This window comes from Ciconia boyciana, chromosome 1, assembly GCF_034638445.1.
Source record: "Ciconia boyciana chromosome 1, ASM3463844v1, whole genome shotgun sequence".
Lineage (NCBI taxonomy): Eukaryota > Metazoa > Chordata > Aves > Ciconiiformes > Ciconiidae > Ciconia > Ciconia boyciana.
The window spans coordinates 216,551,325-216,574,820 of NC_132934.1; the positions used below are offsets into that span (position 1 = coordinate 216,551,325).

The following is a 23,496-nucleotide window of genomic DNA, read 5'->3' on the forward strand; positions in this document are numbered from 1 at the left end:
TCTCTACTCCATGACTGCTTTACAAGCTTCTCTCTCTTATTTTGCTCTGGAGAGCATAAGCACATCACCCAAACCCACCATCTCCCATACTGGAACTTGTGCATCCATCCAAAAATAAAACTCTGCAGGAGCAGGGCAGAGCCAGGCATTTAGATGAGGAATCTCAGTGCCTAAATCAGACCAGGAAACCTCAATGCAGATTGAGGGCTCAGCCATGGCTGCAAGAAGCCAAGTGTCCTCACCCAGGAGGTCTGTCCTTCCAGATCTTAGCACAGCAGATAGAGAAAATTCGGTGAGCCAAAAGCTTTGCCACTGGGCTAGGAGGATTAAATGCTCATTCTGACACCAAAACCAGCATGGCGGATTGTGCACGGGCACCATGAACGGAGAAACTTGGGTAGGAGGTGGCTAGGAGGTGAGCTCATCCCTCCAACCACTCAGGCACCAACCACATCGCCTTTCCTCTGCCCAGCTCCTGCCAGGTTTCTCTCCCTTCTTCCCACTCCCACTTAAAGCCTGTCCAAAAAAGCACTAAAATAACAGAGGGTGTTGCGCAAGCTTTGTGTGAAACACTGCTTTTTTTTTTTATTTTTAACTTTTCTCCTGATCAATCCAGTTTGGAAGGTCATGTCCAGCTGGAGGCTGGGAGAGGATGGGATAGACAAAGAGCTGAAAGAATCTTTTCCCCTTTGTTATTGCGTTTAATGTGAAAGGGGGAAAGGAAAAGTAGATTTTCCTTCTTCCTGCACACCTCCCAGTTTTTCAGGCTGGCTGCACCCAGAGTGTTCCCCCAAAACTTTGCACATGAGGACTTGCATTGCCTCTGCCCATCACGGGGAGGAAAAGGAATCGCTGCTTCGTAAGCACCTCCTGCTATTCCCAGCTAACCCAGCCAGCACCGTACACCTAAAAAAATAACCTGAGCTCCATCCAGACACAAACTGGGCAGGGATCAAGCCCAAGGGAGAGGAGTAATCCCCTCCCAGCCGCAGGCGTTGCAGGAGGTTGGGATAAGCGCTAGAGGGAGGCAAGCTGACAGCCACCAAAGGCAAGAGCCAACTGCGCTTCTCAGCATCGCTGAGTGCAGACGGGGATGGGAGAGGAGCAGTGGGGTCTAACTCCTGTTTCATACCACCGAGGAAGAACCCAGCAGCAGGGGATGCGTCCGTCCTGTCTGTTGGTGATGGGGATGTCTGCAAGATCAGCTTTTCGTGATCCTGCTCTGGGGGGCAGCGGCACCGTGTTTGCCCCATTTGAGGACCACAGCTGCCCTTTCTACCCTTGGGTGAATCTGCAGTGTACAAAAAAGGAGTCGCTCGGTATTATGTAGTCAGGGGAGAACATAAAAGCATGAAAAGCATATCCTGCTTGGCAGAAATTAGCATAGGGTAGAGGCTGTCAGATGCTCAGGGACCTTTCCTAAGAGCAGAGCTACCAGTTAGCTGTGATTTCCCCATCACCAGGAAAAAGCTTGCAAATTAAGACCCTGTGGTTGCTCATTTTAATAGAGGGAAGCTCTATGTACTTATCAAAAGAGCAGCCTGCCCTGGCACAGACGAGGGGTGCAGCTCATTAGACCCTACTCTCTTGGACCCATGGCAGCAACAAAGGTGCCATGGCTGGAAACGCTCACGCCAGGGCAGGCTCCCTCTGCAAAACATAATTCTCATTTGACAGCTTCTCTTCCCACTAACGCAGATGGGTCCCTAAGGGCATATCATTCTTGAAGGATTCATTCAGGCAGCTCTTCAGATGCTGCAGTAGGCATTTCCCATTCAGGTGCACACTTGGATGTGGCGTTTCAAGGTGCTTTTGGTCCAGCACGGTTGTGGCTGAAAGCACACGCTTGCTCTACAATTTAGAAGTCTATGGACTTTTTAACTTCCTTCCCTCATAATATGCAAAACCCCATGGCAGTTTGCAGCTGAATTGGAAGTTTCCTAGGAGCACAAAGGTTGCTAAATGCCACAATCCTCTGCTGTGGCAGGGGGTGACAGCCTCTCCCTCGACCCAGGATCTTGCATGCCTGGTGCCTGGAGATGCATCAGGCCTTGGAGAAGGAGAAATGCTTTGCACGAGGATCAGCCCAGCACGATATACAGGCCCAGCTGGAAGGAAACACCATGTGAGCTCTGCACAAAACTTGTGCAAATCCCAAAATGCTCAGTGAGCCTTCCCAGGAGTCCACCCTGAAGGGCAGAGAAGGGCTGCCATGCTTCCTTGCAGAAGGACCACGCAGCACCCTCAAGCCCTAGGACTGAGCTCGGTCCCAGTGGACTCCCACTGATCCTAAGCACAGAATCACCAAATCAATGTGGTTAGAAGGAACTTCTGGAGATCATCCAGTCCATCCCACCTACTCAAAGCAGGGTCAGCTAGAGCAGCTTGCCCAGGACCGTGTTCAGTCAGATTTTGAATATCTCCAGGGATGGAGACTCCACAACCTCTCTGGGCAACCTGTGCCAGTGTTTGGACCACTCTTACAGTAAAAAAGTATTTTCTCATGTTTAAATGGAATTTCCTGTTTTTCAATTTGCACCCACTGTCTCTTGTCCTGTCACTGGGCACCTCTTCTTCATTCCCTGCCATCAGGTATTTATGCACATCGTTAAGATCTCCCTGAGCCTTCTCTTCTCCAGACTGAAGAATCCCAGCTCTCTCAGCCTCTCCTCGTGTCAGATGCTCCAGCCCCTTAATGATCTTCATGGCCCTTTGCTGCACTCGCCCAGGGGAAGGCAGCATTGCCTCCTTGCTCTAATGCTGCGGAGCTGATCCCATCAGGGTAAGACTCATCCGTGGGTCAGTCTCCCCACCAAAACTTCCTGAGAAGGTTTCCCAAATCCCTTAGACTGGAGCTTCCCAATATTAAATTACTTGGATTCTTCAGTCCCCACTGAAGCTGGTGAGCTCCCACTCACACATTTTGGCCCTGGTCTAGACTGCGTGGCCTTCAATCTGCAGGGATGCCATTCCCTGGGTGCTCTGCCTGTACTGAGGTGGGAGCAAGGGACCCAGGCACTGCTTCAGCAAGGCTGCAATGCCCCCAGCGTTGCACGGAGCACACTGGGGCCCTGGTGTGTGATGCAGCACCTTCAGGGTGCAAAACACACTCAGAGCCATGAAGCACCATGTCCACATGCAGAGGTGGGTGACGAACTAGAGACAAGTGGGAACTAGGTCAAAAAGAGCCAAGAAAAGCATTGAACTTAGTTTTCCTTTTCCTGCAGACAGAGCTGAAAGAGACAAAGAGCTTGTTCTGCAGCCAGACTGAATTACAGGGCCTGGGGTTTGTATGTGCAAGGGGAGGAGAGAAACAGAGATGCTCTGATCGTAGGTCATCACCTTGGTTTCCTCCCCTCCCTCCCGTGCAGCAGACAGAAGCCAGTTGAGCAATAACATTTATCCAGGCGGGCGCTTCTCCAAAAAGCAAACACCACGTCACCCTCCCAGCACCACAACCCCGAGATAAGAGGGCAGCACACAAATGCGCACACCCACACACACCCCGGGGGGTCTCTTGGGTTCAGGCATCAGCCACCCCAGAGCCACCTCAAACTGCCCCATGGCACCCAAGGCTTCAGCAAACAGTGAGTTCATCCTGTCCTTCATCTCACCACAGCTAGCTCCTGGGTCATGGCTGCTGCTAGTCTGGACACAGATGGTGAACAGCGAAGAATAGGGGGGGACAGCCAAAAGCTATGGCTTCAGGGAAGCTATGGCTTCAGTGTGTTGCTCTTGACTCCACCTTGGATGAAGAGAGCCATCCATGCCTCTTCACCCCCAAGGAGAACCTGCCTTGGAGTATCCCAAGGATCCTAAGCACCATCAGAGCTGATTTGCCCTCCATAAAAGTGGCTGCTGAAATGGCCGCTGAGCTCCAGGCTACAAAATACAACTTAGAGAAAGCCTGTGTGGATGGTCCTATGGAAAGATATAGCCTGATAACAAAGGGAGGGCCAAACTAGTGATTCAAAGTTCTGGTGATTCATATACTCCTTCCCACATCCTTTCTCCTGCAAGGTATCTGGGACAGAGGTGGAAATCAGAGCCAGGGCTGGGAGAGGACTTTGAGGTCCCTGTTGATGAGAGGCTGATTGCAGAGGTACCAGGTCTGGCTTATGGGAGCCCAAAATGGGCCAGTTTGCTCCCTCTGGCTTTGGGTTATTGAAGTCCATTAAGGAAAAAAGACCTAGTCAGTGCAATTATCTTGCACTTGGTGGTGTAATTTTGCTTCCCACCAAAAAGCATGTGGGCTTTTCCTCTGCTCTCCCCTTTGGTACTCTTTCCCCAACACACACAATTTCCTTCCAAATGCATTTAAACCAGAAAATATCACCCTCATCTTCTCCAGCTAGTCCAATTCCACACAGGGTAGTAATGAGCAAATCACCCTCTAATTGGCTTTGTAATTGGTGACTGTCTTGTCATAAACGTTTCCCAGTGCAGATTTCTGAGCTTTAGATTCACTGGGGATCTGGATCCTGTCAAGCCAGCTGCGGGGAGGGAAAAAGCTAAGGGGGGAAAATAACCATGTGAGATACAACATCTGCTGCATGCTAGGACCATTTTTTGCTAACAAGATTTTGCAAGGAGCAGACTAGTCTAATTGCATTGCAGAGCCTGGCTGTTTCAGGAACAATGCTTTCACTCAGACTTGCAAAATCAGCAAGATAATCTACTAGTGCGGCTGCGCTTTCCCCCCTCCCAGGCAATGGGGGAACCAAAAGGATCCTGTGCCTTAAATGTCACTCACACAGCCAAGAGAGCAAGAGGCATCCAAGCACAGCGAGCAATGGTGACACAGCCGACACAAAGGTCCCTGCGCTGCCTTGCTGCAGGTACCTGCACTGGGATGAGATTTTGCAAAAAGGGCAATTAAAAAATTTGCACCAGGGTGACATAGGGAAGGGAAGGGAAATAGGCTGAGTTTAGAAAACCAGGGGTCCATGTTTTCAGAGGGATTATTATAGAATAATAGAATCGTAGAATTAGAGAATGGTTTGGGTTGGAAGGGACCTTTAAAGGTCATCTAGTCCACCCCCCCTGCAATGAGCAGGGACATCTTCCACTAGATCAGGTTGCTCAGAGCCCCGTCCAACCTGACCTTGAACATTTCCAGGGATGGGGCATCTACCACCTCTCTGGGCAACCTGTGCCGGTGTTTCACCACCCTCATCGTAAAAAATGTCTTCCTTATATCAGGTCTGAATCTCCCCTCTTTTAGTTTAAAACCATTATCCCTTGTCCTATTGCAACAGGCTCTATTAAAAATTATATCCTCAGTGGCTCGGCTTTGAAGGGTAGGTTTGGTCGGTAATATCTACACCCTATAAAACTGTTTGTGGGGGTTTGTATTACCTCAGTCAGGCATCCCGAATGCTAATCCGCTCAGAGTATCTCAATGTATACACACTTGTATCTGTTACCAGCTCCCATGCCACGCAAAGGGCATTGGACACTCCACCCACAGGAAATGGGACTTGCTTGTAAAGGGAGGCATCAAAACAATACACTCCCCACCAACCCCATGACTCTGCTTGTGTACCTGAGCACCATGCCGTGCCGTTTGTTTTGGCACCAGAAAGAGCGGGGACGGTGGCAAACAAGATCTAAAGGTCAATTTGCAGGCTTAGCAGCCTTGGCGGGTCCCTCTATGGTTTTATCTTCCGGGTATCCAAAGTACAAAGGCACCAAAGAGGTCTCTGTTAAAGCAATGAGACGTGGAGAGATGCAACATGCTGTGAGAGCACTGCACCTCCCCAGGAGCAGATGGAGAGGGAGAAGGATGGGAAGGAGACTGGAACAAGTGCAGAGACCTTGGACCCGCCGTTCCCGTTCCTTCTGCCCGCGTTCTCCAGGGATGCACTCTTGGAAAGCCTCACCATTACTCAGTCCAAGACTTCTTCAGTCTCTACCCAGCCAAGACTGATGCAGAGGCCACCACAGCCTGGCTTTTAGCATCTCCATGCGTTCAGACACAGCCCTCCCCAGATTGTGTCTCCCACAGTGAGTTGTTTTGATGCGTCTGGTTGCAGAGTCGCTAAGAAAAAATACTCCCTGCATCCTGACAGCCCTGAGATCTGCAGTTCTCAGCGCCAAAGCAGGAAAGTCTTGACACACCTCGCTGACAAACTGGGGGGTGGGATGTTCAGAGCAGTGAGATGACGGGCCCCAGGTTACCCCATCCAGAGGCAGAAGTGGTCCCTCTTGGTTTCAGGTCCCAGCGCAGTCTGGTCACCACACGAGCCATTATTCCTTTATGGAAACAATGTCACCTGGTTCCTTTTCATGCTACATCGCCTGAGCCAGCCTGAACCTTACAAGTGCACACAACTACAGTCTTGAGAAGTGAAGGAGAGGACACTGAGCAAACGTAGCACCTCCCAGGGATGGCTCCACCTGGATCTCCTTCCCTTAAATCTTAGTACATGTAGGCATGGGCTCTAGGCAGCTATACCAGAGAGGTGGAGGAGGACAAACAAAAAGAAGCTCCCATGGCTGTTTTAACTTTAACACCCTATGACAGATATACCCCTCTGATTCACCACAGTGCTGCTGGCCACCTTCTCCCAAGTCCCCCCATCCTCTATCATATCCCAGCCTTGAGCTCTCCTACGGATCTCCCTTGACCGAGCTCCTTTGGGACAGTGCTAAGGACTTGCAGGGCAAGGAACAACCCTGGTTTGGCAGCATCATGGGTTTAAAATACACCCACCCTCCAAAGCCTGTCCTCTCACCATGGCACACTGCTCCCTCAGTCGTGCCAGCACTTCTAGTTGTGGGGTCCAAACTCAACCAGAGGAACTGCTTTGGCTTGAAACTATCTGCATCAGGCCCCAGACTGGTTCTTGGGGAGGTTCACAGTCACATTGGTACAAGTGAGGGACCATGAACCACAGGCATGAGCCATGAGGATGTTCCACAGCTTGCACCACTTTTGAGCCATCAGGCCCCACCCTGGAGAACACGGTGGCAGGGACGTGTTGGTGGGAAGGGAGGAACCTATTCAAGGAAGCCCTGCTGTGAGAAACCATAGTATTTCGGGAGGAATGGTCCAAAACCACCCACTCATCACAGAGCTATTGTGAAATCCTGGAGCAAGCTGATGTGGACACAAGCTCGGCTACACCGTTTCTGCCTCCAAGTGACATAATTCACATTTGGCACTTGTGCCTGCTGAATGCTGCCCTGCCTGAATCCCAATTCCTCTGTCTCACTGAAAGCCAATCTTCTAAAACAGGATTTAAGAATCTAAATCATGCAGGTTTCTTTTCTTTTTTTTTTTTAATTATTCTAAGAGCCAAGTTATTGATAGGAAAAGAAGGAACCCAAAGCTGCCAAGGAAAATTACCTCCACCCTCCACTGTGCATATCCCAGATCAAAACCTCCTAACTACTTTTCCACGGGGATACCTCCCACACCCCCTTGAGCCATACTGTCCCAGCACGAGGAACTGCCCTTTGGTTTGTGGTTGTGTCATATTTATAGCACAGCAGCACCTCGATCCAAGACCAGGACTTGACCCCACCACAGTTCCAATTAAATCTCTGACTATGCAATGACGATGAAGAGGTTATCACAAGTTTAAGCCATTTAAAGAAATTACTTCCAGCCCACACCTATTCTGGTTATTCATACCCTGGGTGTAGCTTTACAAACAGAGAAACCCGCTTGATGAGAAAACCACCCTCTAGAAATGTGGACTCGTGAGCTTGTTAGCTGCGAGAAAGGACAAAAAGGGGCATTATTTAGTGAAAATTATTCAATATTCAGCCACCAGGAAAAGGCTGAGCTCCTGCCACTGTTGAGAGAAGGAAGTGGAGAGGAACTTGGCAGCAGGGTTGCCCGAAAGCACCCAGCATTAGCTGGCGCTGGCCGGCACCTCCAAGAGGGGTGTTCACCAAAAAGGATGAAGCCTGTGTTTAACAACCAGTGGGGATCTTCCCATGAGGCCATGGGCTCGAGTCATGAAACTGCAGGAGTTCACAGAGACGTCAAACTCAAGCAAGCTTCATCTCTCCTCTGTAACATCACTTTCCCCTACGGTGATTTCCTCCTGACCTGCTCGATTTTCCCAGTAACACAGGCAATACACAGCATTTCCAGATGAGACTTTGAAGCCTTCAACTCATGCTCAGTTTGCTGCCAGTTCACTGAGAGACACAACAACGCAGGTACAGCAGCAGCAGCTCCAAGACAGGAACATGCACAAGCTCTCCCAGCAATAGGTACCACAGGGTCTTCACACAAACTGACTACATGGTTTATGTGGGCTGTATACAAGCTAAACGTGTATGGTTAGACTTTAGTCTAACTTAGTTCCTGCAGTTATTAAGCACTCTGTTTACATTTTCCATCATTAATTCTTACATAACTCTGTCAGTGGTACTTGTATCAGACCACAGTCAAGCTTTAACCATGTATGACCACTCTCCATTAAGATGGTTTGTCCACCCTTTTCCTTCTTGGAGGGGAACTGGGAGGAATGCATCACTGAGCAGTGATCTCTTCCCAAAGATCCAGAAATATCAAAGATGTGGGATGTTTTGTTTCATCTCTACGTGAACACACACGTCACCCCTCCCAAGCTGCAGTCTCTTGCCTTGTTGGTCAACACAGCTCCTGCTGGCCCCAGCTATCACCCGAAGGGGACATGCTTCAGCTCGCCCTTGCTGACCTGATTTCTTCTTGTGAGATCTGAGCAAGACACCACCAGCCTCAAGGGGTGGGGAAGTGATGCCAGCTTGCCCCTGCCCCACAGGGACTGGAAACAGTGGCTGAAGTGCTGATCTCATTTAGGGCACCTGGGAAGCTAGGGCCAAAAAGGGGGTGAAGCCAGAGCATCTATCAAAATCCCATGAGAGCATCACCCTGGGGTGCTGCTTTTGGCTGCGCTTTCTATGCCAAAGAATAGTCTAAAAGGGACCTATTGGTGGGTTTTCATAGAGATGAGCATCCAGATGAGGATGTGAAGGGGTCACAGATCACACAGGTTGGCATCCCACTGTGCAGGCTTGGTCCTGGAGAGCTCAACTACCGAGCGCCTGTGCTCTGCTCCAGGGCACTGCCAACACCTATAGCCTTTGTCCTTTCCCAAGGATGCTTTTCATTCTCCTCCACTTCCCCGAGTGCCCCAGTTCAAGACTGGTTTGTCCACAGAGTTGCCGGGGACATAGCAGGGAGCTGAAGACCAGGTCCCTGCAGTGGCCCATGGCAGCGAGACAGCATGCAGGATGGGGACAGACGGCCACGAGCATGGGTAGGACGGTCAAGCAGGGCAGCATCATCCCAAGAAATTCATCCCCCCATTGCACAGTGTTTCAGCACACACAGGTCTAAATGAATGCATTGGGCTAAGTGCCTTCGCTTAGGACAAAAATCCCACCCTACCACACTTTCCTCCACTACACACCTCAGTCTGCTTCATAAACGGGTTTTTAATCTTTGCAGGGCTTTGGGGCAGTACTTGCACAGTCTCCGTGTTGCGTTGTATATATCAGAGGAGAAACGGTGCCATTCCACTTACTGTCAAATTGTGTTGGGGTTTTATTTTAAAAAGGGATGACTTGGAGAATTTAATGCTCCCTACAAATAATTCAGACGGCATTAGTAGTTTGGCAGCAAGGAAAGGACAAGCCCTTGCCCTGGGGTGTTTACAAAGACAGACGCTATCTGCATTTATTCATTCCCAGTCAACCCATTGATGCTCCTGGACTGGACAAGAGTCCAGGCTCTGCTGAGCAAGGGAAGAAGGAAAGATGATGGAAAGAGGGTTTATACCTACTTCTTTACAGGTGTAGGTATCCGTCTGCCACGACCACATATGCATTACAGTGTTACCATATATTTAAAGGGAACAGAAATGCGGAAGCAAGCAAGTGTGCGCACAAGATCCAAGGGGTGTATACTGAAGCTAAGCCAATTCACACGAAAAAAAAAAAAAAAAAAGCAAATCCTGTGGCAGGGACTGGTCTTCAGAGCAAGTGATCCAGAGCCACAGTGGATTTTCCTCTCCTGGAAAAATAAAACTGGATGGTGCTTAGAGGAAGCAGGTCAAATTTAGTTCAATGGGGAGTTAATTCAAGGAAGTGCCATGAGCTCTCGTTGCGCAGAAATCAGCCAACACATCGACAACTCTGGCTTCGAATCCGCCAGACCAAGGAAACGGCTCCTTTTCTGCTCCAGCCGCAGGGCTGGCATGGCTCCGGCTGTCGTCCTGCCACCAACGCTTCCTCCTATTTGTTTCTTTCTTTAACCACTTCTTGCAGTGGCCAGAGTCAGCCCCTGGTTTTACTGCACCTCATGTTTAATTTGCCTTCTGCAAGAGGCAGCACCGTGCCTGATCCAGTCTTTGCAAGGGGACTTTGCAAGGGCTTCGGCAAAAGGCACTTGTTCCAGGACGCCTGAGCCTGCCCTTAACACAGGCAAATTGCCCCAAAATCCCATCCTCTCTAAGGGCTCAAAAATTAGAGCTCACAGGTGGTGCAACACCTCCCAGCTTGCACCAAGATTAAAAGCCTGGGCTGATCCAGGGCATAACTAGCTCTGTAGCCGCTCCGCAGGCTGAACGTGCCCCTCTGCTACCCCAGAGACAAATCCAGGAGGATTTGCACCATTCCTTCCCACGGAGCTCAGAAAGGGCAGCGGATGCCCAGGGCTCCTTTCTGCAATGCCCTCTGCTACCGTTATGCTCTTCCCCATTACCAATACAATAATTTCTAGACACTGACGCGCAGTTGCATCAAGAAGCAGGCAATTAATCTAATCCTCTGATTTTACTGTTGGTTTTGCATTAAGGACATGTCCTTCTGATGCCGAGGACAGAACAGACTGGCTGGCTAATTTCTTATCAAAGGCTGCAGTGAGCCATACTCATGCTGGGCAGCTTATCACCCCCTATCCTCACTGGGACCAAGGGGGAGAGCGTGTTTGCCTGGCACCATGGGGCCGTAGCCCTGGGAGGATCTGGCGAGATCTGCTGGAACAGTCAGAGTCAGCATCCCATTCAATGAGAGAATAAACCTTTTAAAATAAGCATAAATAATAACAAAAATTATCTTGTCCATCCTTGAGGGGAGGGGTGAAGCCTGTGAATGGCTTAAAAATGTAAAACCAAGGTCAATTCAGAGATTGCATTAAAGGGTGACCAAATCCTTTCCTGGCAAGGAGCGACCAGACCGGCAATCAGCTCCAGGCTTTACTGAAAACGGCAGATAAATTAACAGGCGAGCAGCTCATAAATTCCTAAGCTGAGAAACACAAAGGTCTGGAAGGACTCCGACTCCCGTGATGGATCGCAGAGAGATGACAGACTCTGCTCCGAGGAGACGATCCCTCAGTCCATCCAGCAGCACAGAGGAGCCACAGCATCAATGTTAACCCCAAGCGTCTTTCGGGCAGGACCAAAACTGAGTGAGACAGGCCAAAAAGCTGCAAAAAGCTGAGCAAAGACATCCCTGGAGTGCAGGTGCTAGAAGTTAGTATTTCTGGCAGAAGAAGGCCCAGGTGGGGCACCAGAAGCTTATTGCTCCCAATGACCATTACCATTTTAATTGCCTCCATGCGCCTGCTTCGGGTGAGCTGTCAGAGCAAAGAACTGCAGGAACTTAATCTCTGTCTTCCCCATTATTTTCGCCCTTGTGTTTTTGTCAGCTTCCCAGCCTGTGCTATACACTGAGAAAAAGACCTTTTAATGCAGAAACTTGCGGGCAGGCAAGTGCCGGTCCTGCTTTTAGTGAATTAGTTCATTGACTCCTTTCCCCTTCCAGGAAAACCCCGTGGGGATTGATTGTATAACCCTCACTCAGCAAGTGGAAGGAGCTAAGTGCTTAATAACAGAAGGAAAAGTGGATCTGAAAGATGCTCCTCCATCCTGCAACATCTCCTCATCCTCCAAACACAATAGCATCAAATTCGGGAGACAATGGGTATAATGGACAAAACCCCTATACACAAGTCAGGCTAGATATATGTCAGACTGACAGGGAAGTAGCTACAGAAAAATGGTATTTTCTCAGTTTCTAAAACAAGATTCTTCTTGTCTGGCTGGAAGAAAAAAAAAACAGGGCTATGAATGAGAGCATATCTCCCCAGTGCCACAGTAGGGCTGAAAATGCCATGGCCCTACTGCCCTAAGACCTCCCGCTTCCCACAACCCTTCCCAAAACACCAGGACTCCTATCTCCCCCAAAACTACTCTGACTCTCAGACTTTTCCCTCTAAATGACACTGCCTCTGCACCCAGATAAAATAATATTGCCGTTTAGCAAGAATCTACCTTTGTGCTGTTTAATCAGTGACAACATCCCTTGACAATTCCCGCAGAGATAACTCGGCGCTTGCAAGCAAACGCTGGAGAGAGAGAAAAATACTGAGAAACAGGGTTGGAGGGCAAAACTCTTCCCCTGGAGATGGGAGGGTGTAGACTTCATCCAAGAGAGTTTCTCTGGTGGTTGCAACCAGCCAGGCTTGAACTCACAGTGCAGAGGTGCAGCTCAGGTTCAACCATCACCGCACGTCACCTTGAGCCACCCAGTCACTGTGACAACAGCCTGCTTGGAAACCCTCGTGCTTCGTCACAGCTTCTCGTTACACCGCCTTTGGTGCAGCTCCGCACTGAGTTGCCACCTGGTCCCCTCCAAGCATCTTTGGGATCTCTCGTCCCAACCACTCTGCATCTCAGGGAAGACCATGAGGTGCTTCTGCAAGGTCCTGCAACACACTGCTGTGGGCAGGGAAACACTCAGCACACAGCAGCCCGGGCTGCCTCCTAGGACAGGGAGGAGAAAACCTTCTCCAGACTCAGCCTTGCTCCCTGGGAAGAGCTGAAGGACTAGAGCATGCAGTTCATGCTGTTCAACATCACATCTGTGCGTGGCCTAAGCCTCCCACGAGGCTTCGTTTGCTTCCCACAGGAGCATAGCGATGCCCGAATTTGTCCTGGACGGTGACCAGTCTCAGCAGCAGGTCATCGCTTGGTGGACTGAACCTGAACCACGTGGCCCTCCTTGCTGCAGAGAGAGAGCAAGCCCTTGCTAAGGCCCAGGGGTACTAACGACCCTAATTTAGCTCTGTACCAATCCCACAGCATCACTGGAAGTGGCCTGTGCCCAAGAAGAGAGTTTGGGACAGTGATGATTAGAAGAGATGAACTGCTTCCCCACAGGGTGCATGGCCTCTTCCACCCTGGGCCATCACTGTTTTTTTCCCAGGGGATCAACAGACACAGCCGGCTGCCCCAGATCCCCCCTTATTTCTGCCTCCCAGCCTCCATCTCATCCATCCCCTTCCCTTCTTCTCGGTACCACCCTCCCCCATTTACCTAGCTCCCAAAAGCCCAGACCAGCTCACCAATGCACAGAGTAAAACTCCTGCTCCCGTGCTGCTCTGCCAGCATTCCTGTCTCAAACAGGGAGGGCAAAACCCAGAGCTGGAGGATCAGGCTAAGGCTTTCTCTACGGGTGGTACTACTTGCCTGAATACAGAGGTCTCCCCTCCTTCATACGGTAGCAGGCAGAGTGCAAGGGAAAGGAGTTTCAAGCAAGGTACTGGGATTTGGGCTTAGTCCAAAAAGCTAGGTTTAATTTCTAATGCAGTAGCCAAGTGCTGCTGCCCGAAAGAGCCGCTGATGCTGCCCTAGCCAGCTCTAAAATCTGCTTTGGCTCGGCAATGAGCAGCCAGTCTCATTTTTAAGTGGATGAACTAAAACAACACTCTTCAGGACCCCCTTCCCAGCTCAGGCTGATGCTATGGCTTCCCTCCCTCCAATACACTCGAGCAATTAGCTTTCTGGCTTCACCGTGCTGCATCACGAAGACGTCCGGCAAACAACCACCGAAGCCAAAGCCCCATTAGAGGGCTCAAACAGCTGCTCCCTCTGCAAAGATCTGGCATCCAGAGCAGGGCTCGAGGCCAGGAGAAAGCAGGGAGGAAGGGAGGGAGGGAGGACACCCCACTGGAAAGAATAAGGCTAAGCCCGTTCCAGGAAAGGCTGCAACGCCAGATGCAGGAGGAAGTTGAAGCAAAACAGCCTGACCTGGGAAGGGTTATTCATGAGCTGTTCCAGCAAAGTCCTTCAGCTTCCCCTTTTTCCCCCTGCCCAGATAAACCTCAAGCAAGAGGGAGAGCACGGCAGAGACTGCTTTTTTTTTGGCCAAAGCAACCTCAGGCTTTGGGAGCACGTGGAGGAGCAGAAAGGATGAGGGCAGGTCCTGGTCGGGAAGGAAGGGATGCACACACAAGGGATGGGCTGTTTAGATCTGTGCTAGTGCCACGTAAGTACACGGGAATGAGATCCTGCCTCTGCCAAAGCTCATTCCCACTACCCCAGTGAGTTCACTACAGCTACTTTTCACATGCAAGTGCTTTGCCTGAAAAAGTTAGTTCCTACGTATCACTTCTCTGCATAGGTCATAAGCAACAGCCTTTCTGAGAAAGCAAACAGTTGTTTTTAATAGCTGATGCCTTTTATTTCCATTCCACACCCACTCTGCTCTCACAGCAAAGCTTGAGGCATGATGAGCTTTTGCATTTTATCACGCAGTTACAGCTGAAACTCTCCAAAACAAACCATGGGCATGGCCCTGAGAGATAACAGAGGTGTGTACACACCATCCCCTCCCTGCAGACGGTGTCCCCGGGACTGGCAGACTCCATTTCTGGGTCAGGAACTCCCCAAAACAGCACTTGCCAAAAGCTGGGAGTATCAGTCATTGTTTGTTCTAAACAAGAATAAAATGTGATTGCCTAAGGAAAGATTTCCTGGTTGTAATAGAAAGAGGATGCTGTAGGGACTTAGCGTGACTTAATAATCATATCGTGCAATTACCACACAAGCAGAGCAGTTGATTTGAACTTCATGGACATTTTGGACCTTACTGAACACTGCTTTAAATTGGAGAAGCCGATGATGTTTCTGTGTGAAGACTCTACCCGGTTTCTCCCATGCAACCTCCAACAGTCGCTTCCAGCTCTTGCTCCACAACCTCTGAGCGTTGCCGCTACGTCCCGTGCAGAGACCAGAGCAAGCAGTTTACAGATGTAGGAATGAGCATGGTTAATTCTGCAGCAGACCTCAGGCTGGACACACAGCAAGACCCGCTACAGTGGGTGTAAAATTGTTTCAGAGCAACACGGGATTTTACAACTGCATTCATGCAGTTCTTACACCCTCTCCCAGCTCTCTTGCAGACAGCAAAGTGGTGAGATATACATCAAGATCCCTAACGCCTAGATGTACTGCCTTTGCTTTCTTGCAGAAGATGCTGGGACCTTTTGCTGGGCTCTCTCCCTTAGAGACCCCATATTAATTCAGGCAGGACTGGGTCCAGCAACTAAAAATGTCACTTTGCATTGGCTGGCTGGCACAAAGCAGTTCTTCTCCTCGTGAAATTCAGTCACTTTTGCCAAAATGGACAACTGAAAGGAAAGAACTTGGAGAAGTCCTCTAAAGAAAGAGCCCTCTGGAAACCTCAGCAGTAACCAGGGCACATATGAGCTCAAATTCTTTTTTTATGGCAATTCTGTGGTCAGGGAAGCTAGACAGGTCTGATCAGACGATCCTACCAGACAGCGGCATCAAGGAGACTGCTATTGCTCAGCATGGACTCCTTCTGGTGCCGAAATTGCTGGCAAAGTTCCCTTTGTCTGGTGCAGAAGCAGTGAAAGAGGGACCATTTCCACCTCTGGTTAAGCATGCAGGACCTTGCTTGCACATGGGACCCACTTCCATCACCCATTCCCACTGCCAGCCCATGCCAGAAGTAGCCTCTGTTCAAACTGCAGAGCTGGCTGGTTCAAAGAGCTTGAATTCACTCCATGCTTGAGCAGGGATAGGGTTGGACCTAGCTGAGCATGCCACCATGTAGATGAAGACCAGGAGGTGCAGAACCTTTCTTAGAAAGACATCATGCTCTCAGGAGCAAGGCAGCAACAGGATGATACCTTGCTAGCTGACCTCACGTCTTCCTAAGCAAGAAGTGATGTTACATGCCTGAACACCAAGTGAGCTGAAAGCCAGAAAAGCAGATGGAGAAGAGGTGGGTCACCCATTCCGAAAAGGGTTCCTTTCTACCTGAAAAGAAGCACTGACAAGTCTATGTATCATAAAGTCTGAATAACCAGAGTCGTTCGTGACCCATGTGGCAAGCTCTGCGACATAGATGCTCAGCAGAAGACGAGCAAACTTTGCCCCTCTACAACTGCATCCAACCCTCTGTCATTAGATGTGGGGCTGAATTAATGTGTGTCTCTGAATGCAAAACAGCAAGGGGGTGTCAAATACATCCTTACCCTTTAGTCCCACATAAAGTTGTTTAGAAAGTCTTGGGCATTACTTATATGTGGGACGTGCAAGGGGTTTTCATGTTGTCCTCCACAATGAGACCAAACCATGGTGAGCCCTGTTTTCAGAAGGCAGCTGTGCACAGAGCATCTTTCCACTCCAGCAGACAAGGGGAATAAGCTAAAACGCACTCAGAGCCTTGCACAAACCCTATGTCCAGGCAGAGCTGCCATGGAAGAGCCCAAGGCAGAGCAGAGGGAAGCGAGACCTCCCACAAGAAGCCCGGTGGGAAGCTGGGGGGCCCAGCCCCTCCTGCCACAAAGAGTCAGTTCAGCTCTGTTTCTCCCTTCACACAAAGCCTTTTTGTCCACCTCCCGGACTGTCCTCACCCAGACAGACACAGCACTGTCTTGCAAAAGGCCAGCTGATTTTCTGGGCTGCTGGCGGGGGCGAGGAAGACAACGGCAGCTCAGGCGACCCTGCCACGCTGAAATGCCACCAAGCTGTATGCGAAACAGCACGGGCTGGGCAGCGAGGGCTGCTCCTCCCCGCAGGCAAGGAAGGAGACCCAGGTGTGTTAGATGCTGTGATATTGCCTCTCCCCAGCTGCAATTATCGTTGCTCCCTGGGACTCCTTGTATTTCATGGCAGTCTGAGAAGTGGCCTCATAGTCAACCCCAAGCAGATGGCCATACCAGGGCACCCAAATTCCCCTAGACATAGTGCCCTCAGGCCCTGATGTGCATCTTTTGGGCAGACAGGCTGTCCTTCTGAGCACAGCGGAAGGGGGACAGGCAGCACTGGGGACAGGCAACGTCACCCCCGGCCTCCCACAACCTGCCGCCATGCCAGACACAGCAGCACGGAGGACACGCAGAGCGCTTTTTGCAGAGGACATGCAGAGGACATGGGTTTTGCACAGGAGAGGAAGGATGGGTTAGACCACCCACCTCCCAAAGACCCCAAGACCAACTAACCTACCCAAAGCTTATCTTCTTCTCTCTTTCCAAATGAATGAATGAATGTTGCTGGATCCACCAGACTTAACAAGAGCACCCAACACCAACCTGGTTGCAAATCTTCTCTCTGTTTTATGCACAGGGAAACAGAGTCACAGAGAAGCCTCCTTTGCTCCTGGGCCTCACTGGGAGCAGAACAGCCCGGACCTGGGTGCAGCAGGTCTCCCTGGCATCCCAGAGGCTCATGATACTGAGCCTGGGCAAATGAACCCTGCTGGGGTTGGGTGTGGTTTGGCACCCTTGCTGAAGGACATGCTGGGCATTTTTGGGGATGCCTGAGAGCAGAGATGGTGTAAAGCAGTGTCGAGGTGCAAGGGGACAGGTGCACTTACTTTCGGCCGCTTCCACTGGATGCCCTGGATCCTTGACTTATAGAAGAGCGAGTCGTCATTGGCAGGGAAAAGCGGGTCCTCAAAGAGCTGCTTCCGCCTCTGACACTCCTTCTTCAGGGAGGCGTAGCGTTGGTTCTCGTATGGCTTCACCGAGGAAAACATCCTTCCCCACCGGCCCTGGGAGGACAGGCAGAGCGGGAGTGAGACAGGGCAGGGTCAGGCCAGAGACACCCGATCCTCCTCCACAGCATCTGGGTGGAAGGACCAAGACATCATGGCTGGAGACAACCACCCAGCCTCTGTCTCTGCCTCCCCCCAGATCTGGCTGCCCTACATCACTAGACCCCACATTTATAGTCCCATGAAGCACCTCTGGCTCACTCCAGAAGGTATCAGCGTGCTCCATCACCAATTTAAACAGGCAGGGAAAATCCTGCATCCAAATGAGGACAGATGGATGATTCCTCAAAGCTCAAGCATACCTTGCAGATCCCCTGGACACGGGACTCCCATTTCCCCCGGAGCTGGCCAAACACCACCAAAACGGGCACAGCAGGAGACAATAACTGCTGTCCTGCCTTCTAGTGAATTCGTAACTCATTTGGGAAAAACACAGCCCTCGGAGGCAAAGGAGGAGAAGACATCCCCTGCAAGCTGGGTGTGCACAGGTTTTATGGGGGCTGAGCCCTACCCAGAGCACTCCCATCATGCAGCCTCGAATCACGGACATATATTTAATGATTTCATCAGAGACGCCAGTTTCTCAGTAGACTTTATCAGATCTGTTTTTAATTAAAAAAAGGCCTCCTGGCAGAGTGCCACATGTTTCTGGATTAATTATTCTGTTTTGACAAGCATCTAGCTTCTAGGGCAGAGACATGAATTTAGCAATCCAGAAGACAGCAGGAAACTGTTGCCCAAATGCCCCCCAGAGAGAGTGCAGCACTTCTCCATCACCACTCCATCACCCCTGCCATTTGGTCAGTGGGTACCAACCATTTTGGTCAGGTCCTCATCCCTCCACCCTGCAGGTCAAGTCACCTTGGTCCCACGGCAGGCACAAGGGAAGGGAGTGATCTACGTTGTTCCCCTTTACTAAATCACAGACCTTCTCCCAAAGCTCATTCCCTAAAGTTTCTCTGTATTTATTTATAACAGTCGTGTACAATCCTTCTCCCCCCAAAATGGGATGTCCTATTCAAACCGTTGACCATTAGTGACCCTAGTCTGGAAACATCTAGTCTGGTTTCCTAAAGAAATGGGATTTTGTGTGCCACATAATCCCAGCTGCAGTCTCCAATGCCACCCATGGTAAAACAAAGGGTGCCCCATCCAGAGGGCAGATGCATCCAACAAAGTGGCTCCCAGTGAGATGTATAGAAACTATATGCTTATTGTGGTGAACATCCACAGACACTTAAAATCATCACATGCGGAGGGACAAGGAAATTGCAATGAAGGCTAATTGGAAGCAGCTAACCTGTAAACATCCAAAATCCCAGGGATTATATGATGACTTACAGTTGGGCATCAATTTAGGAGTGGTGTGACATCCGTTGTTAATGAATCGCTAGGATTAGCTGAGGGAAAGTAGGTGTTTGAGGGCTAAACCAATGCCCGTGCTGATCAGAGCAGTCCTCCAAGAGCACCACCCGCCCAGTCAGCCTCCTCTCATCTGGGAGAGATGAAAACACTTCACTTCTGCAAAGCAGAAGAGCAAAGCATAGGTCTTAATTGACGGTATTTATCAGCCTGATTAGCAGCACAAGTGCTCATCACTCAGAGCTTAAGTGAACCCAAAATAACCCCCTTGTTGGCTGCTCCACAGGTCTCTGCTGCTGAGGATCAGTTGCTAAAGCAGCTTGTGGGGTGCTTTGTGCCAGCCACCCACCTTTCTCCAAATCACCTAGCGTGTCCCAGCCCCATGCTCTGAGATGCAGTGACTGCAAATAACTGTGCAAAGGGGCAATTAGGCCTTTAATGAAACGTGATCTGAACTGCAAGAGAGGCAGCACCTGGGTGGACTGCATAGGATGGACTGGCACAACAGGCAGATGCATCTCCCACGAGGAGACCACTGGCAATGGGTGGCCAACAACCCACCTACCTCGATGTCCCTCTACTCCCATGTCCCCGACGTGGAGGAAGAACATAGCGAGCATTCAGCGATGATCTTCCAGGATTGTGGATTTGAGATTTTATAGTTTATAACTATAAAATTTTCCCTGCTCATTGCAGGGGGGTTGGACTAGATGACTTTTAAAGGTCCCTTCCAACCCAAACCATTCTATGATTCTATAACATCTTAGCTTGCAGGCCAAAGACAGGGAGAGCAGCTCTGCCTTCGGTGCGCTGTATGACCTGCTAGGACCCTGACTGCATGGGGCTAGTTAAAAAAGTATTAATTCGTACAGGAGCCTTTGAAGGCAGCTCAGCAATGCATTGAGGTGCTGTGGTATATTGGGCTTATAGCGATGCTCACGGGATTTTCTCCTTGGCGTCAGGACCAGTTCCCAGATGCTACAAAGAGGCCCAAGTGCATCACCTGCCCTCAGAAAAGCCTTAAAAATAAATTGCCCGATATCAAAACCTGAATTATACACCAGATTTACTCCTTGTACAAAAGCAGACAGCCTCACTGAACAGTCAGGGAACGCACCCAGTAGTCAAAACATGCAGCCACCCTGCTAAGAGGGCCAGTGACCGAGCTAGCCTCCAGATCTCCAGCAGAGGAAGGGGGTGAAGGACAGGGGAGATGTCCCCAGGGACGTTGTGGGGACATCTCAGCGGTGAATGAGCTCCTTTCGAGTCACCAGCAGGCAGGACTTTCACAGTGACAGCACTCACTGCTACCGAGAGACACAAGAAAAGCAGCAGCACTGCGAAAGGATGGTTGGCAGCTGCCTTTGCATGAATACAACAGGCTGAGAGAGAAGGATGCTGCTGTTAACCGAGACGCGAGATGAATTGCTTGGACTGGTGCGTGAGCTGGGCTGACAGACGGGAAAGGACATTTCCATGGGAGGTTGTGCAGAAAGAACCAGTGAGATTTAGGAAGAGAGCCTGGAGAGGAGGGGAGGGAGGTCCGGTGCCTTTCTAAAAGCCACGCTCCAGTTAAGGCAGGAGTTATGGGTTTGATGCAGGAGATGCTGGATGCTGCTCTGCAGCCTGTCCCGTGGCCGAGGGCTGGCACTGGGCTGCTCATTCATAAAATTACTGCTGCTCCCTGGGCAGCTCTGCAACGACAGCTTGGAGCTGCATTTTCCAACAACCCTTGCAACGCCGACTTCCATGACACACCCTGGGCAACGTCCATCCCTATGAGAACAGGACCGTGGTCCTCTCGGTCAAGGAGCTCCAGCCTTTCTGCTGCCCAAATTTGCGCGGGGGAAAAGGGCCAACTCCTTGCCCTGCTATCCGATGCCATGGTGACTGTCACCTTGACAGCCATCTGTCCTCGCTGACGGGCTGCTCTCACATGAGAGGGTGGAGATGGATTTGAGTTGCAAAGGAAATGCCAAGCAGAAGGAGAAGAGATACTGTTCAGGAACATTAAAAAAAAAACAAACAAACTTGCAAAATAATTAAAAGGAAGGGGCGGGGGGAACGTTCTTAGGGCAGAGTTAAAATTCATTACTCCTTCTAATTCGCAGCATTTCATGCTTACCAGGCTGAACTTCAGATCTGCCACATTAAAATGCTCAAGGGCTGCCTAATTACTCTTTGCCTTCTTGCACCAAGGTAGGATGCTCCAGGAGCACAAGAACTGGGCATTTTCATGTCTGGTCCAAATTAACAACCCTACACTTGTGTGTGCATGTGTTTGTGTGTGAGCAGGGAGGGATATCCAAACTCACAACCCTCTTAGCAGAGCTGAATTTTTGGAAACAGAGGTCTGAGCCCAACCTCAGAGAAGCCAGGAAGGAGTTAAAAAGGAAACTATTTTATTTGAGGAGAGAGCCAGATGTATGACTCAGGGGTGTTGTGGACTCCCCCTTTTCACCTCCAGCATCATCCAGGCATTCAAGCTCCTGCCAGCTGGTAACAATCATGGCTCTGAGCCCTGAAACAGGCAGAAGGATTAAAAGTGCTTGTGTTGTCCAGGACAAAATACTTGCTGAAAGGCTCTTCCTTCCTGCCCCACAAACTGCTTCCTCTCCTTTCCTTCCAGCTTGGAGGCTCCTCTACCACGACTAGCTAGCATGGGCTCACCATGCTTGCGTTACCACAAGGCTGCACCCCAGCCAGGAGCAAAGGGCTCCTTGCTTGTAGATCCTACAGCTGTCCTAGGTCAGACAAAACACTTTGTCCTTAGAGTGCAGGGTCTGCTGGCCTGTGTTCTCCAGCTCTGTTCTCACTGAACACAAGATATCTTTGATATTGCACTGCAAAGGCATAGGATCGGCCAAGGAGAAGACACCGTAGGAACCAGGCATATGCTTGCTCAAGTCCCAGCCAGGTGCAGTCTTATGGGGGCAACCTACAACACTGCAGCCTAATAGCAGGGTTTTTCCAAAAATGTTATTTAAATAATTTTTTACAGCCTCCTTGGGTGTTTCTATTGACAGGCATGGGACAACACTGGGGATGCCCTCCCGCTTACCAACACAAAAGTCCGGCTCTCTGGAGGAAACACTGCCGACGCAAGGACAGCTTTATACATCCTTTCTCCAGAACCCAGGGAAGATGCAGCTGAACCATGAATCACCCTCTACACCAAACATGAGATAAGCGCTCCACACCTCTTAGCTAACATCTCTATGAACAAAAAATCCTCAAGTCACGGGCTACAAAGTGACATTCCCATTGAAAGGCCATCAGGACCAGCAGCACATGGTCCACAGCAGGTCTGAGCTGCATTCCCAAAGCCCTTTCCTGCTCCCAGCTGTGCATCTGCTGCAGCTTTGCTTTGGACTTGAAGTGGCATGGCCTGGAGCCAGCAGGACCGCATAGCATCTTGTATTAGCAACGTCCACATTGACTGGAGGGTGAAGCCACGCTAATGAAAAATAGAAAACAAGACATCATTTCTTCTCAAAGTGACTGCGGTTAACCAGGGGAGCTAATTCCTGTGGGAAGTCATAGGTGTCAAACATAGGAAGTCAAAGATCTCCAGATGTTTCTGAGCAGAGTTGGATGTCTTTCCAGAGTAGCTGCTTTAGCCAAAATGCAAATTACTGAGCATTTAAGTGGTTACTTGCTGAAACAAAACTGTTGAAGAACGGAAGATTGCATGTCCCTTTCTGGCCTTTATCTCTTCCCTTCAGCCAGTGGTATCTCTGTTCTCATCTAAGGGCTAAAAACTCCACTAGTCTGAAGGTGAAACAACCATTTTTACTCTTCATCATATTTATATCGAGCTCTGATTTTTGTCAGTGATTTGCTGCTGCACAGCTGGGGTCTGAATCCAGACACCTGAACACAGCATCTTTCATTCAGAGGGTTAATCTTGTGTAAAAAACCTCAATAAAAAAAGTAATCTTTCATTAAAAAGTGCATTTGCAGCACAGCCAGGGAAGGGTCCAGGGTCACTCATCCTAGCAGAAAACCAGTGCAAGTGATTCCATAACACCAAAGCAAGCCTGGCTGGCAACATCTGCATGAAATCAGCTGAAGATAAATGTTACATTTGAAGACTGTTTCAAGCAATGCACAGTGATTTTTATCATGCTTGCTTTATTTCCTCTCTTTTTTTCCTCCAGAACATCGCTCCTTTGTTGCTTAATGGCAACAAGACAGAGCAGGGAGACACACAGTTGGCCAGCACAAGTCTCCTTCTCCTTCTGCTCTCCCCTAAGGCACAGGGCCACACGAGAACCAGGCAAATACCACAGGCAAGGAAAAAGCAAAACCAAAGCTCAG

The 23,496-nt window shown here is 50.0% G+C and overlaps 1 protein-coding gene across 3 annotated transcripts in view; it reads right to left on the reverse strand.

Moving 5' to 3' along the window:
• Positions 1-23,496, reverse strand: part of CAPN5 (calpain 5) — a 58,315-nt gene that overhangs the window by 24,251 nt on the left and 10,568 nt on the right. For 2 of the 3 annotated variants that reach the window (XM_072850876.1, XM_072850874.1), the window contains exon 2: positions 17,635-17,811. In XM_072850876.1, coding sequence (XP_072706977.1) covers positions 17,635-17,796 — 162 coding nt within the window. In that variant the 5' untranslated portion in view covers positions 17,797-17,811. Of the gene's footprint in view, positions 1-17,634; positions 17,812-19,155; positions 19,176-23,496 lie in introns of those variants that run through there. The other variant, XM_072850875.1, reaches the window with a different exon arrangement.